This window comes from Phalacrocorax carbo, chromosome 3 (assembly GCF_963921805.1).
Source record: "Phalacrocorax carbo chromosome 3, bPhaCar2.1, whole genome shotgun sequence".
Lineage (NCBI taxonomy): Eukaryota > Metazoa > Chordata > Aves > Suliformes > Phalacrocoracidae > Phalacrocorax > Phalacrocorax carbo.
Genome location: NC_087515.1, coordinates 10719430 through 10735055, shown reverse-complemented (window position 1 = coordinate 10735055; position 15626 = coordinate 10719430). Strand labels below are relative to the sequence as shown.

Genomic DNA, 15626 nt, shown 5'->3' with positions numbered 1-15626 from the left:
GCGGGGAATCTAAACCCAAATCTGTTTTGCTGAAATGGAATTTTCTTTAGGCTTGCAAAAAAAGTTTAGTTGTAATTAAAGTCCATCTCCCTTCTACCCTCCTTACACGAACTAACACTTTGTATGGAGTGCTGATCCTTTGCTTATTTTGGTACTCTATAAAATTATATAGTCTTAAACTGAAATATAAGAGCCTACACTTACTATGGTTGTAAAGCTTGTATTTTAATTCAAAAGTCTGGGATGTTTTGTTTTAAATTCTTCAATGTATGTTGTTTAAAAAAAAAAAAAAAAGCCACACATGAGAGGAAGTGCTTCAACTGTCTTACCCTTGAACAAGGAGTATCTGTTTCTACTAAAAATACTCCTGCATGAAAAAAGCTGTTGCGCTAAGTTCGGGGCTCTCTGCTGCCTGTGTAGATTCCAAAAAAGCTTCAGCATGAGCGCCACTGAGGCAGGTGTAGTTCAGTAAGCGAGGCAGCAGATGAAATAGTTGCCCGCCCCACCCTGGTAGAGCAGGGACCATCACTGGCATGAGGCCTCACCTTCATCCAGTTGGGGTGTGCCTGCAAGGGAGAGACACTCCCTCAATTCCTCCTGGCTCTGATGATTCCTGGAGAAGGGATTTATCTTGCCATGTGAAAATGGCTTGTATGGAAAAGCCATTAGCTAGAAAATTGCTAAAACACCTAAATTTGCCCTTTGTTTTTAGAAAAGGCAATAGAAAATTTAGCTGATGGCTACAGAAATGTGAGGAAAGTGCAGCTGTGCGTTACCCAAACGAGAGGGCAGAGCCACCTGTTGAGTAACTTCTCGCAGCTTATAAGGACTTGTTTACATGAGGCAAGGCACCAGTACTGTGGGTGGTGGCAGTGGTGCGGGCGCTGCCGACATACAACACCGGGTCTGGGCTCATGCTTGGGTGGGTTTTTTTCTAAGGGAGTACAAACTGGGCTTGCTTTTTACTGGTTGAGGGTTTGTGGGTTTGGTTTGAGTTTTTTTTTTTTTTATGATGGAGCACAAACCTGGGGAGCCTTGGAGCTGGTTCAGTAGCAGTAGAACTGGCACGTGCTGCCCATGCAGTAGCGTTGCTGCCGATGGTACTCTCCTGGCAGCCCTGTCTGCTGGAGCTGTTTATATCACACCTCGCAACAGGTTATAGCCACCCTGCGTTGCATGATGGGGCCACGTGTGCTTAACTGCGGCCTGAAGGCAGGTTTGTGCTGGATAGCTCAGGAGGAAGTTCCTGCTTAAAAAAAAAAAAAAGAAAAACATAAAAAAGCTCCAGTTATTTCTGCCTTTGCTGGTAACGGTCGCTAGGAGACACAGGGTGTGTGTGTGGAAGCTCTTCCCTGACACACCGTGTGTTGGCACAGGGCTGTGTCCTGGGTGCTCTGAGAGTAAATGGGCTTCGTAAAGAGACCCTTACCTGTGCGATATCCAGGCCTGGCCTTTGTTCTTGGGTGCGTTACAAGGGGGTCCCTATCCCTGAACCCCAGCTCTGCTATCATGAGCTGGCCCTTCTAGCGTGCTGCGCTGCTCCTGTGCTGCACGGGGAGCACCCGGCAACGCTGTCGTGTGCATGTAGGAAGGAGCTCGGTGTAAGTAGCACCTTTACACGAGATCCTTTCAGCATATTGCAGAATAATTCTTGATCAGCAAAGACCTTTTTCAATTCTGCCCAATTTTTCTGATAGCGGAATAAATTAAATCCGTGCGCTGGCTGTGCCGCATGCAGTCCATGCCCCTTGCAAAAAGAAAAAAATCTTTGTGGTGTAAGCCACTAGGGGTTTTTTAATCTTTTGTAACACTGTTGACCAATGTTTTTAATAGGAATAAGTGATGAGGTCATCTTTTAGGATTTAGAGATTTCCTTGTTCATGACCTTTTAGAAAACTAGGCCAGCACTTTATAAAAGTGCAACCTCAGACTAAGCCACAAGACCTCAAACTGAGTTACAGAGGCGTGAGGTACTTCAGTGCTTCTGCAGATGTGCAGCTGCCAGGGGCTGGACTCTCCCAAGCAAAGAAGCGTTGCTGTACTGTAGTTGTGAGCTAGTAAGGTAGGTGTGAGTACGGCTGGAGCTGTCTCGGCCTGAAGTGCTGTGGAGGATGGGGAGAGCTCCAGGATGTCAGAAAAAGCTGCTGAGGGGAAAGCGGAAATGCAGAGGAGCAGCTTTGTAACTCCGGTGTTAACAAACCGGCTGCGGTGAAGTTAGAGCAGCGCCTCTCTCTGTCATGCACAGCTCACCTCCCCCTATACAAAGCCACCCCGTGTAGGGGGAGGGGGCAAGGAGGCCTCTCTGTATTTTAATAGCAGATTAGCGATTAGTTTTGTGCAGCTTTTCTCCTTTGCTTGGTGACCGAGGCACAAGCCGTCTCCTCCAGGGCAGCGGGCTGCTTCAGGGCTACCCATTAGGGGAATCGACTGAAATCAGGACTTGGCCAGTAATTGATCTGGATGTGGCTCTTGCCTTAGTTTGTCTTTCAGCCAGTGCTGGGAGCGGCAGGAAGATTCAGCAATGAATCAGTTGCTGTGTAAACTCAGCTGTAGCTTAAGAAAAGATGCTAAATGCTTAACACATTGTCATCATCAGAAGAAAAAACAAAGGCAAATGTAAAAAACCTTGTAATATGATTACTCATACAGTGACTTGATATACAAGTTACTTTAGGGCAAGTTTTTTGTTCTCTTTTCTGGTTTAGTAGACTCCAATCTGCAGAGTCATTTGGGTCTTAAAAGTTACTGAAATCAGAACTATGGGTAAGACAGCTCAGCCAATTTTTTCCTCAAACTTTTTCATGCTCAAAAAATTTTTAAAACTTGGTAGTCACGGGCAGATGCAATTTACACTAAGTCGTGATCCAGGGATCTGCTGCCTGGTTTGTGCACAAGGATGGACAGGGTGCCCATTTTTCTCTTACTTCTCCCTTAGCTAGGATCAGACAGCTGCTTCCTAGGGCATGTCTGATAACTCACGGGGCATAAAAATGCTAGTATGTGTTTTCTGGTCTGAGTGTGGCCCTCGTTTATGTCACACCAGCCTATGTTAACTCTTCTGCTGCTCTGCGCTCTGGAGGCTTTCCCCCAAGTTGTAACAAAAACTGGCTTGCCTTAGATGCAGGGAGGTCTGTGCTGGCAGGTGAGGAGCACTGATGGAGCACCCTTCTGAAATGGTGCCAGTGCGCCCAGAATAATACTGAAGATCTCCTTGTAGGTAAATGCATGCTTAAAATACCAGTGATTGTTTACCGGGTGAGAGATTCCCTTCTTTAGTCTCCATGTAACCTATTCAGGTGTGGGCTCTGCTGAACTTTCAACTTTGTGGGGCTGTTGAGCAAGTTGATAAGATAAGGCCTTGTATTATAAAAAGACTTTTGTCTTTGTGGTGACAAGGTAGTAAGAAATGGGGGAGAGGAAATGAGTAAGCCTCATTGGAGGGATTTACTGTAATTTTTTTCTGAAAGAAATGACACTTGGAGTTTGCTCACGTCGACAAGATTTGGAAATAGTTGAGCTAGCAGGGGCAGATCCACATGCAGCATCACATGCATGTTGTGAGCAGCAGAGCTACATACCCAAAGCCTGGCAGCTCCTTGCTGTGCACACTATCTTCCCTGCTTTGTGCTCCCTGCTGCTGTCAGAGCACCTGGGGTGCTGTGGGGCCTCCAGCCCAGCCTGGGAGCACTGCAGCACAGCAAATGAATTCCTGAAAGCAAAATGCGACATTGGTACGTGGGTGGTCCTCTGCACTGCGTGTGGCTTTTTCTGCCTCAGGTTTTGCAGATTTTCCACTCTCATTAGGTCGCAGAATTGCAGAAATGTTGTTTGCAAGGCCTTCAGGAGATGTGGTCCAGCCTCCCGCTTGCAGCAGAACTGGCACTGGTGCTCAGGTCAGCCAGGGCTTTGTCTAGTGGAAGCTTGAAAACTTGCAAGGGTGGAAATTACACAGCCACTCTGGGCAACCTATTCCAGTGCTGCCCTGCCCTCGTAGTGGAACAGTTAGTCCTGCTGCCTGGTTGGAAGCTCCCAAGCTAGAGTTTGTAGCCATTGCCCCTGCCACATCATCTGCAACTGCCAAGAGGCTCCATCTTTGTCCTGCATTGTCAGGCAGTTATTAGGTCACCCCACAGCCTGCTCCTCCTCAGACTAAGTCCAAATCCTTCCACCATTTTTCCAGAGGACATGTGTTTGAACTCCCTGAACACCTGGGTGCCGTTCAGTGGAGCCTCTGTGGTTTGTCGACATCCTTGTTGACTGAGAGGCCCAAAGCTGGACAGCAACATTGGATGCACTGCCTCAGCAGTGTCACGTACTGAGGAAAAAGTGCGTCCCTGGATTTCTTGGCCGGATACTTCCTGATGGAACCCAGACTGTGCTTTGCCTTATTTGCAGTGAGAACACTCTCTTGGTCCATGTCCAACTTGGCGTCCACTGTAAGTCCTATCCTTTGCAGCAGGGCGGCTATTCAGCTAGCTGCTTCCCAGCCCCTAGTGCACACTCTGTTATGTAATAATAATGATAATATATTTTTTAAAAGATCATTTATTAAATTGTTAAATAGTAAGCCAAGCATCTCAAAAAAAAATATTAGACAATAGTTGTGCAAGTTAAATGTCTTGTGTATTCTCCGTTTGCGCTGAGAGACCTCGGAGAAAGCGGCTGTGATAGTGCAATAAGAACTATTTCAGTACTTACATGTTGGAGAACGCAACACTTAAACGTCACAAAGCGCATTTGGTTTCCAGACCTAAGACATTCCTTCAGTCACAGCTTTTGTATGAACTCTCCTGCCCCTTTTTTAGAGAGAAGTATCTCCTGCGTGGAGCAGGGGCCACCGAGCGCCACGCCGGCTGCTGGCGCTCGAGCTGACCGGCTGGCTCCCGTACGTGGCTGTGGTAGGAGCTGCTTCCTCTGAAAGAAGGGAGGAGGTGGAAGGAATCTCTGTAATCCAGGGCTCCCATCTGCAGGGCAACGTGCTGAGCACAGCTCTGCTCAGCGTTGAGGAAACTCCATGGTCTGTTTGGTGGTGGAGAAGAAGGTGGAGGCTAGGAAAGAGACACTTCCAAAAACCCAGTGTGTCCCCAGCTGCTGCTGGACATTCTCGGGAGGGGGCTGCTGCTGCTGCTTCGGCAGCCGCGTTGCCACAGCCCCGGGATATTTATGTGCCTCCGCAACTTGGCAGTTGGCCAGCCCCTTTTTATTTTTTTCCTTTAAGGAAACACCCGTGGAAGGGAAACGAGAGACCCCAGCGGTTTGTTTTGGCAGGTCCTAGCACAGAAAACAAAGAGGAGAGTTTTCGGGAATGAGCTTGCTTTGATAGATACTTACTTCTTTGAAAGGTGTATTATCCAGCAAGTACTGAATATAAGTATCCTTCTCTAGTTCCAGAACAAACCAGTGAAAATTATTCTCTGAAAGCAACTGAAAGGCTGGTGGGGGAAGGGAGGGAGTGCATGGGTTCCTCCTTGAAGGGTGGCTGTATCTTAAACTTTCCAATTCATGTGGATCCCACTGGAGCTCACCACTAGACGGATGGTGTGGCTGATGTATCAGTAACTGAACTCCTCTGAATTTTGTCAGGTTTACTGCCATACTGGGAGTATGCGATTTAATACTGGGCTGTGGTTTCTGGTGTCTCTCAGCCTTGCAGTTCTCAGAGCATTGCTGAAGTGCGGGGACTGTGGCCACATGCCTGCGTCCACGTACTTAACATGTGCACGTCGGGGGCACCCTCCACTCTGCTTGAGCTGAACGCTATTCCAAGGGAGCGGCTTGCTGGCTGTGCGGTAGGTGATCGCTCTGTGACCCACTTAGATGTCCTCAAGATGCATCTCAGATGATCTTGAGAGTGCACACGTGGGTGACAGTGTCTCCTGTAGAAGGGTGAACGCAGATATCAAAAATGGTGACTAGAAATGATGAATGCTGACTAGCTTTTGGGGTGGTGAGGACCACCATGCTTGTTAGCGGGGCTAAGAAACCCTCTGCAGTACTGGCTCAAAGGGAGTTTTTGAGGCTTCGGAAGAAAGGGCTGAGCTCTTTTTATCCATCTGGGAATCTGAGTAGGCGGTTACGGAAGAACATGGCACTTGGATACTATCAGAGCTAAGAAACAGAGTCAAACAAGTTCTGTCATGACCTCCCGGTGCTGCCTCAGGGGGACCCTTGAGGGCTCTAAGTGTTGGATGAATGCATTCTAAGCACAGCACGTGATAATCACTGGTCCAGATTTCATTGTGGGCCTGAGCAGAGTACCACCCCCTCTATTTTGATGAACAGGCCATTGAAATTTTTTTTCCTTTGTATTTGCTCTATGAAGGACTCCTGCAACAGCCATTTGTGATAATGTAGCTGTCCAATAATAAATCAGTTACTGGCGTTACATCTTCAGTGTGGTTGCTACTATCTCATCCAGAGCCTAGGTATTTCCTGACAGGGAAGGGGATGACAGTTTCCCTTTAATTGCTTAAGTAATGTATCCTAAATGTTCTGTTGGTGAGAATTGTGGGCACCCTGGCTGCAAATTTGCTCAGGCGAAGGAACCATGGGCAAAGGGGCTGGGTAGATACCTTACCCGATTTCCACAGCATCTGTGCAAAGTGTCACAGTGATGAGGCGATGGAGATAGATCTCTCATTGGGTTTGGCCACCTGGCAAAGGTAAAGGTGGCAAGAACTCTTGACCTGGGCGACGGAAAGCATGAATATCAGCCAGAGTTGTAAAGCTTGTAGGTGAACTGTGAAAACTTGTCACGCATCTATACATGGGCTTGAAGGCCAAGATGCCTCGAGGATAAATGCACACTGTGACCACCAGAGCTGATCACAAGCCGTTTGCCATAAGTAGGAGAGACGAGGATCTTGTCCGGGGAGAGAAGCCACGCTGGCTGAGAGCACATCTGCTGCTCTTTGTAACAGCTTTTGACAAAATGAACAAGTTTAAAAAATGCGCAAAGCATGGGTTTAATTTTCTTTCAAGTATGAAGACAGAGAAGGGGAATCTTTGGTTCTGTTAAGTAGATGACCACAATATACAGGCTGGGTATTTTTGGAACTGTGGCCAGTCTGAAGAGAGAGCCCTGCAGTGGCAATCGTCTGCTCCCACTGTACATTTCGTGTACTGCCAGTGGGCTCCTGGCACGTGCAGGGGCGTTGAGGCCTGTGACGCAGCCTTGCTCGTGACAGATGACAAAAGCTGCAAGGAGTAAAACATCCTCCTCAGAACGAACTGCTCTTAATCTTTAAAATGAGCAGATACAGGGATGCTGTGACCTATTCCCACAGGAACAGGCAGACCCACTGCTGGATGGCTCTCAGGCAAACCACAGGCCCACACAGAAAAAAATAGCGCGTGAAAACATGGTGGCCTACGAACAGTCTTAGTCAGGGGTTTGGTAGCCATGAATAAAAGTCTGTGTTTTACTCACGTTGTCTCATCCAAGGCTCTACCTTCTCTCCTCTGTCCTTCTTTGCACCAGCTTGCTCCCCCGCCCCCACTGCAGGGTTTAACAGCCATACTTGCGTCATGCAATATTTTCATTTTAAGCATAAGAAGGATGTATGTTCCAAGGCCTTGAGTCACATTAACTAAAACTCAGCTCCACTTCTGACATCTAATTAGTTCTTGGTTCTTCTAATTAAAAAAAAATCACCAAAAGATCATCATCTTGATCACATGGATATGCTGTAAAGACACTGATTTGATCAGTTTTTCAAGGCAATAACATATTTGTTTCAAACTTTAAATGGAGCAAACCAAACAACATTCACTGGTAACCACTGAGTTCTTGAGCTAAACGCCTGCACAGAGGAATGAGAGAAGTATGAGAATTAGTCTGCTGAGCTGGAGGAAATTTTTCACTTGGGAGCTCATTACAACCAAGTTCACACAGTGCTTCATTGTTACCTGGGTTGCTTACACAAGAAATAACAAATGTACTCCCCCTGCCCCCCAAAAAATCACCCTACCAAAAGCCAGGCTCATATGTGAATGACAGGAGGTGACCTTTCCCTTGCAGCACTCGGGGAGTTGGAGGGGGTGCTGGTGACACACAAAATAGCCTGGAAGCCTGCAAAATGCAGCGAGAAGGCAATGCCAACACGTCTCCTCAAAACCTCTGCTTGGGTGAAGGCGTAGATGACAAGCTCGGCCTGACAGCTGTAATTGCCTCTGCAATTCAACTCTGTCAACTTCAAAACAAGTTCCTGGGTTTTGGGCCCATCGCAGCTGTCAATGGCTGAAAGGTTACATTTGCTTTAGCCAAAGGCACTGAAGAGCCAAGGCGATCTGATCGCACCACCTCCAGTAACGGAGCTGGCAATTAACCTCATGTCGCTGCGTTTCTGGCTGTTGCCTTGACAGTGACTTCCCTTCCTGAAGGGCTTGGAGGATGCAGGCCCTCGCGCCCCGGTCGCTGTCGGGAGCCCCGAGCGGGCGCTTCTGTGGAGGGGGCTGGCAAACGCCTCATCCCAAGAGCATCACTACTGCAGGGAGTGGGAAGACTAAGGTGAGGAGGAGCAAACGGGGCCATAAACCCACCTATTTATTTTGGTGGTGGTTTAGATTGCTTTAAGGGAGGGTCTTACTAACTTCAGGGATAACACCTAAGTGTGCTTGTCAGTCACCACTTAGTGACCAAGTAACGTAACTGTCAGCAAAATAAACAAGATTTTAGCAACTTTAAAGTTGCTATACTTTGTTCTCGCCTTTTTAAGGCTCATTCAGAGCACTGAAAACCAAACACCTTCAAAATTACTATTTATCTTTCTTTCTAGTAACTGTCTGATATATTTTAATTTGAGGAATACTTTGAACCTCCATAAAGCAAGAACTATCACATCTGTCCTTAGTAGTGATACTTAAAAGATACCAAGTCCAATAATAAAACACAGATGCACTCTGTGTTTCCAACAATGATTTAGATTTAAAAAATTAGCATTAATAGGGATACAGCTCACTAATTAAAAAAAAGTTAGGAAATTATTTTCAAATGTTAAAATTACTCCTATTAAGTTGCTACAATTTTTATTTTCTAGTGACTGTATCCTAATTTATGACAACTAATAGCTTTGAGATTCCATCCTGTCCCTCGCCCTTTCAACAGGGGTTTGTAACCCATTGGCCATCTTCAATCCACCTCCCATAGCTGGCGCCGGAGCCAGCACTCCATAATGTCAGGCTTTTTTCCTTGCCTATTTAACCATGAGCATTCTTCCCTCTGCTATTGCAGGCCGCCCCCCCCCCCATCATGCCAAAGAGTCCTGATCACGGCTTCCTTGCCTTATTCCCCCGCCCCCTTCAGCACAGGCTCTGACTTTTGGTTAGCTCAATTCCACCTCAACTTTTATGAGACGATGAAGCTCAAGCATGCAGGCCAGCCTGCCTGCGTATTGCCTTGTTCCCTATTTTTCTGTTAACATCTGGCATACTCATTTCACATTTTGCACAGTGAGGCAGAAGTATTAGATCAGTTATCTACACAAAGCAGATGCATCTAGAATGTCATAGTTATTGGCCAGAATTGCCAATACTGTAGTTAAGCAGCTATTGAGCTAAATGTCCTTAAATGCAGTAGCTTAAATCAACACCGATTAACACCAGAGAGGATCTAATGCTGCAGTTTCCCCCACATTTTTTGATTTACACAGTATCATGATGATTCTGGGTTTTTTCTCACCGTAGTCATAGTACTTGTGCATTCTGAAGGACGCCATTACGCACAGGCTAACTTCTTTCCCATCAGTACAAAACAGCATTCTCTCCAAAGGGTAAATTTTCATCTCCCTGCTTTTGTTCCCTAACTCTCCAGCTGAACTATGACCTCGCAGCCCAAAGACCCCCTGCTTAGGCTGCAGTTCCTTTTCGTAGGTCAGATAGGAAAGAACTCAACCATGTACTAAAATAGGAGCTTGCTAAGTCCTTGCTCACGGCCCGCTCGGTTTCCCACTGCCGCGCCAGGGGCTTTACGAGACACCACCACCTACCCCATCCGAAGGGAAGGAGCCTCCCCCCTCAGCACAGAACCAGGGGAAACATTCTTTTCTGAATTAGAGTCAGCTACCAGTTAACTTCTGAGTTTGGATTTTGCAGTGAGGACAAAGTTTTTCATTGCGCTAACTCATGTTTTCTGGAGACTTTTTACGTAGAACTATTGAACTGAATGTCCTCCATAAAATTTACCTTTATTGTTTCCCCCAGAAGAAACAGGAGGAATAGAGGGAAAAAAAGGGAAAAGAGTATATAGGTTTGTTTTCTTCTTGTAAGAGGCTAATCCACAGAGTGTAAAAGTTTAATTATCTTAGTGTAAATAGCATGTTTGTTTCGTGCTTTCATGTATAGTTCCAAATGAAGTAAGTAGAGCAATGCTGCTGTTTACATCCAGACTCCCAAACCTCCCACACCTACTTGAGTTAACAACAGATTGCAAACTCTCTCTCAGACCATGTACAGGGTGGAGGGAAAGGACTATTTTTGCCTTTACACCAAAAAGTGCTTACAGCCTAATATATGATAAATCATTTTGTAAAAAAAGTAACTACATTGTGTCACTGGTGTGGACAGAAGCAAGCAAGGAATATTATGCCATCACTCAGCTTTTTACCAATACATAATTAGATCTAACATCTTCCCAAATAAGATGGTTTCCTTGAAATTATATAGTGGTATTTCTTTCAACTGAAAATGTACAGTGAAACAGACAAGTAGGACACGCCTTTTCTTAAAAAAAGAAAACTAACCAACCCTACTGACCATTGCTACTTACAAATAATGTAAATTATTATTCCACCAATTGTAAGGAAGCATCTTAAATAGAACAGCAAGATTCTTAATCAAGAAAGAGTATTGCTTACATAGCTTGGACTGCTTCTGAAGTGCGATTTTATTCTTAGTTTCACACAGGCAGAACAAAAATGGAAAACCCTCAAATTCACAGTGTATATAAGTTATCTGAAGTTATCCTGCAGCTGAAATCTAACAAAGGCTACTGATACCACCCACTTCGCACCAGCAAAGCCTTCACTTACTGCTTAAATATTCCTGTTTTACAAACACCACAATTAACAGTAGCACGGACGGATAAATTTACGCAGAGAGCAGCTGATGAAAATATTTTCCTGTATTTAAATGAGATGTAATTACAAGTTTGGTAAAACAAACCATTCTGTTTATGACGGAAGTTAAAGCAGCCCCAAAACACTGTCATTAATCCTGAGACCCTGTATCAGAACATGTCAGTTCCCAGGTGTTCAACAGGAGGTCGTTCCCAACTGTGTACATAGTCATACACATCCGTACAAGTATGAAAAAAAGAAAGGCCTGTATACTGACTTAACAGATTCACTATGACTTTCTTGCTCAGATTTGCTAGGAAAACCAGCATGATTTATCAGTTTTAGGCACATTTACAGGGAAGACTGCCATTTTTGGACCACCTTCTCCCAAAACTCTATTAGACCACAGATTCCTGTATAGCAGACTATGAATCGCTTCTTTCATTGCCAGTTTGTTTTCTTTCTGGGTCAAGGGAACTGCCTTCAAATAAAATTTTGTTTCTCATTCCTTCTTTAAGCATTCTTTGCTGGATCCTGTGTTGGGCCAAGTTGTACCTGCAGTAAAACCTAGAGGAGAGGATGAAAAGAAAACATGATTCCCTGCTTTATGACTGACAGTATCAAATCAAGAGTTATTCAGCGAGTTAAAAAGTTGAAACCACATATAATAATGCTAGCAAAATTCATTATGAAATGATGCATAATGAAAATATTAGGGAAACTGCTATTTCTTTAAGGCAAACATTATGCAGCCACTGAGGAGCAGGATAAACCAGTCCAATAGAAAATGCTAATTTCTATAATTTGGATCTTAATTTCATGACCATTTACTATGCTGCCATTATAATTAGGACAGAAGGACGGCATATGTGAAGGGAAAAAGAAGGAATTAAGAAAGATGGAAATAACTGGGTGGTTTGATCTCTTAGGATTCAAGAGCCAATAGCAGGTTTTTTTTAAAAAATATTACCATAAAAATTCAAAGGCATGGAACTCTTCTCCTATAGAAAAAAAATATTTTGGGGAGAAGGAAGAAGACACTTCGCTATGAAAGTTTTTTATGGAGTTTCAAAAACAGTGTCAAAGGTCACTGTTGTTGGCTGTACAAAGCAGCCAACGTATCTGTCAAAATTCAAGAAGAGTTTTACATACCAGTATCCTAACATCGTACAAATAAAGCCGCCAACTGCAAAGTCACAAGATCTTCTAACTCTACCTGAAAGAAAAACAAAAATCCTCCAAAAAATTAGAGACAAAACCTTGGATGAGTTCCCATTATTAATAAAAACTAAGAGCAAACAGGAATTAATTTTTCCTTGCAAATAAATATATAAAACCCAGAAGGAATAAGTACTTACTAGTTGCTAAAAAATGTCCAAGACCCACAACTAAAGAACCCAGGGAGCCATAGAGCACTGATTCTCGTGCACACGGGACACTTTTAACGTCAAGAAATCCTAGGAGCTTAAAGGACTGAAAGAAAAAAAACCACACCATAAATTTAAAAAAGTACTTTTGTAGAAGTCTATGATGCCAACTTCATTGTAAAACTGACTTGTTACCTTAGATGTCAAAAATAAACACTTGTGGATTTCCTGCTTCCAGGGTTATACGTGAGCAAATGTGAACACTCGCAACTGTATCAGGAATGGTTTTGGAGGAGTTAACTATTGATATAGGAAACAATTTTGTACAAACCTGTCAATCCATCCTTTCTATTGAATCATATAAAAGAACTATTTCATTTTTTCTTTTACATTCCCCAAAAAAGGAAGGGAGAAAATCCTTAGCAATCCAGGATCGTTGTTCAAAACCAACATACATCACAACAAACAGGTAAGGTTACAAACAATTATGTAGTTAGTTATGCCACGTAATTTTAATATCTGAAAAAGCAAACGTGCTTAAAAAAAAAGTGGAATTACTGGAGAATGCACATGTAGTAGAGAACCTTATACTGAACACAGAATAAAAGCATTTATGAACCAGTAATTTTTAACCTCATCCTACATACAGGCAGGGGCTGTGCACAGAAATTCTATATACAACCAGAGTTTTTACACAAACCTACTGGTAGAAATTATTCAAATTATTTCATACTCTGCCTCAAATTTATAACTTACTCTAGCTTACCTCTATCAGTTTTCTATTTAATTTTCAAATGGTAATTATGTGGCATTCATAAACCCAGCTGTGAATTGACAAGTATGTTTTTCATTTCAGAGATGCCTACATTGGCTTCCGCATAACCCAAGTCTTCTAACTTGAATGCAACTCTTACTTGACAAACATCCTTGCAAATGCACATTGGCGCCACAAGCAGGAGTGAGAAAGTACATGCAAAAAGGCCCCAAGATGACATGGGTCAGGGTTAAAGTGGCTGCACCGTAGTAACATCGGCACATCTTTCCGGTAGTAATTCTTTTGTTAGGGACAGTATTAGAATTTGTCTTCTATTGTGTTTAAGTCCTTAGACTGTTAAATATCACAAGTGCAACTCTATCAACTAAAATATCAAAAGATTATTTTTAAGTCGTTTTAATTTTTTGTCAAGCTATTTGACTTGGACAAAGTAGATTTTGGAGTAGTATAGTCAACTGTTTGTGGAGGGCTGACAACTTTGTGAGACGAGTCATCCTGAAACATGTCTGACTGTGGCAACAGGGATGGCAAGCATCTGACAACATCTGGATTTGTATTAAAGTACGGAAATCCCCATCAATAATTTTATCTATGTTCCCTCTGGACGACCATCAGCTGTGTCCACATAATCCCTCTGTACAAATAAGACAAGAAGGATTCAGACTATGTTGGTCTAGCCTCCTGATGAGTAATCTCAAGTACTGTCATATGGAAGAGGTCACTTGATACGTTGCTGTTGTTGGCTAAGAAGGTATCCCTGCCACATCCATGCAGCATGATGTATCCTTTTAAAATAGTATTTCACCTGTTGCTATACTTGAAATCCCTCGTTATGACTGTAACCGTTGCTAACTACAGGCGTTATGAAGGCCAAGCGTCAGGACAATGTTTCACCCACAAAGACAGAGGCCCGTAAGGGGGTTCTACGGAAAAATGAACACAGAGCCCCAACCCCACCCACCTGGCCCTACAGAGCCTCGGTCCTGCCATCGGTTTCCATGTATTGTTCCCTAATTGTTTCCTCGCGAGCCAAACCAGCGGGGGTTCACACTGCTTTGCGATAACCTCTCCTGCCCCCATAACAGGCCTCCCCTTCTGCTTCCGCGGGCGCTGACACGCGTGGGCGCGGAGACCCGGGCGGCCGCGCAGCTCCAGCTCCAGCTCCTCCTCCCCACCATCATCATCATCCTCCTCTTCCTCCTCCTCCTCATCCCAACGCCCGGCTGCGCTCCAGCGGCGCGGGCGGTGAAACGTTAAAACACGCGAAAGGCTCCGCCGACCCCTGCCTCTGAGCGGATGCCCCGCGGGCCGCCCCGCCGCCCACAGCGCGAAGCCCGGCGCGACCGCCGGGCCACGGCTCCTTCAGCCGCCCGTCTCACGCCAGGGGAAGGCTAGGGGACCTCACGCTCTGGTGAGGGGGGCGGGCTGCGGGCGGGAAGGGCCGTTGCTCCCTCCCCCCCGCCCTCCATTACCTTCCTCGGCTCAGAGTCGCCCTCGTCCGCCATGATGTGACAGCGCGGCCCGTGAACCAGCGAGCCCGGACTACGGGCCGCCTAGAGAGGGCAGGCGGAGGGGCCGCTCAATCCGCCCCGGCCCGCCCCTTCTCTATGGTGCCGGCGGGGGAGGGGGAGGGAGAGCGCGCCGGCGCCATTTTAGGTCTCGGGCTGAGATTCCAGCAAAATCCTTTGTTCGGTGAAATGGGTCACGGAGCAGGGGGCGCGCGCGGGCGAGCGCGCGCGCGCGCGCGCGCGGGGGCGGGGGAAGGGAGCGCGGCGCTGGCGCTCGCGCTCAGCCGGGCCCAGGCGCGCGCCGCCGCCACCGCCCGGGGGTGTCGGGTTTGCTGCTGCTGCGGGAGGCGGGTCTGGCGCCCCCGCAGGGACGGAACCCCGTCACCCGTGTCCCCGGCCCGGTGTGCGCGGGGTGGGCGACGCGGGGGCTCCGTGCGCCCCCCTGCTGCTCTCTGGTCTCGGCGCTCCGTGGCACGGAACGGCGCGCTGGGGACGGGTGTGAGACCAGGTCCCTGCTCAGGGGTGTGCCATAAATCCTCGAAGAGAGGCCCTGCCTCAGCCGGGCGGCCCCAGCCTGGCTGAGCTCAGTTATTAAAAGCTGAAATAGTAATAACAGGACTAACAGACGTAAACATGCTTAGTGAGTAGCACCTAGTGGGAGAAGGAGATTATGGGAGCCCTGACAGGGCGTAGATAGCCTGAATAGTACCGACATCGCGGAGGGTGGGAGAGGGTCAGCGTCTGCAGGATACATCCAGAGTGCTGGAACAGGACGAGGACAAGGAAAAGGCGACGTGCAGCTGGGAGAAGAGTACCCCCCTGGCAGGGGGAAGGAGGTGGAGGAAGAATTGTTTCTTGAAAATTACCTCGTGTGGGACATTTACAACTAAATTAGGCAAAACACTAGTGGGTTCGGCAGGAG

At 46.1% G+C, this 15626-nt stretch overlaps 1 protein-coding gene across 1 annotated transcript; it reads right to left on the bottom strand.

The window, feature by feature from the left end:
- Window positions 1-10864: 10864 nt before the first annotated feature.
- LOC104053732 (cytochrome c oxidase assembly protein COX20, mitochondrial) lies at window positions 10865-14794 on the bottom strand. The gene is made up of 4 exons (XM_064445814.1): window positions 14669-14794; window positions 12413-12527; window positions 12207-12270; window positions 10865-11621 (listed from the first exon to the last, which is right to left on the bottom strand). The coding sequence occupies exons 1-4, from the start codon at window positions 14699-14701 to the stop codon at window positions 11480-11482; spliced, it is 354 nt and encodes a 117-aa protein (XP_064301884.1). The 5' UTR covers window positions 14702-14794; the 3' UTR covers window positions 10865-11479.
- Window positions 14795-15626: the final 832 nt, after the last annotated feature.

Bases quoted from the DNA above. Each gene is read 5' to 3' on its own strand.
- LOC104053732 (XM_064445814.1), bottom strand. From the start codon at position 14,701: ATGGCGGACGAGGGCGACTCTGAGCCGAGGAAG. The intron at 12,528-14,668 runs GTAATGGAGGGC...TTTTTCTTTCAG, and splicing joins GCGACTCTGAGCCGAGGAAG to TCCTTTAAGCTCCTAGGATT. The intron at 11,622-12,206 runs GTATGTAAAACT...CCTCTCCTCTAG, and splicing joins TGTACGATGTTAGGATACTG to GTTTTACTGCAGGTACAACT.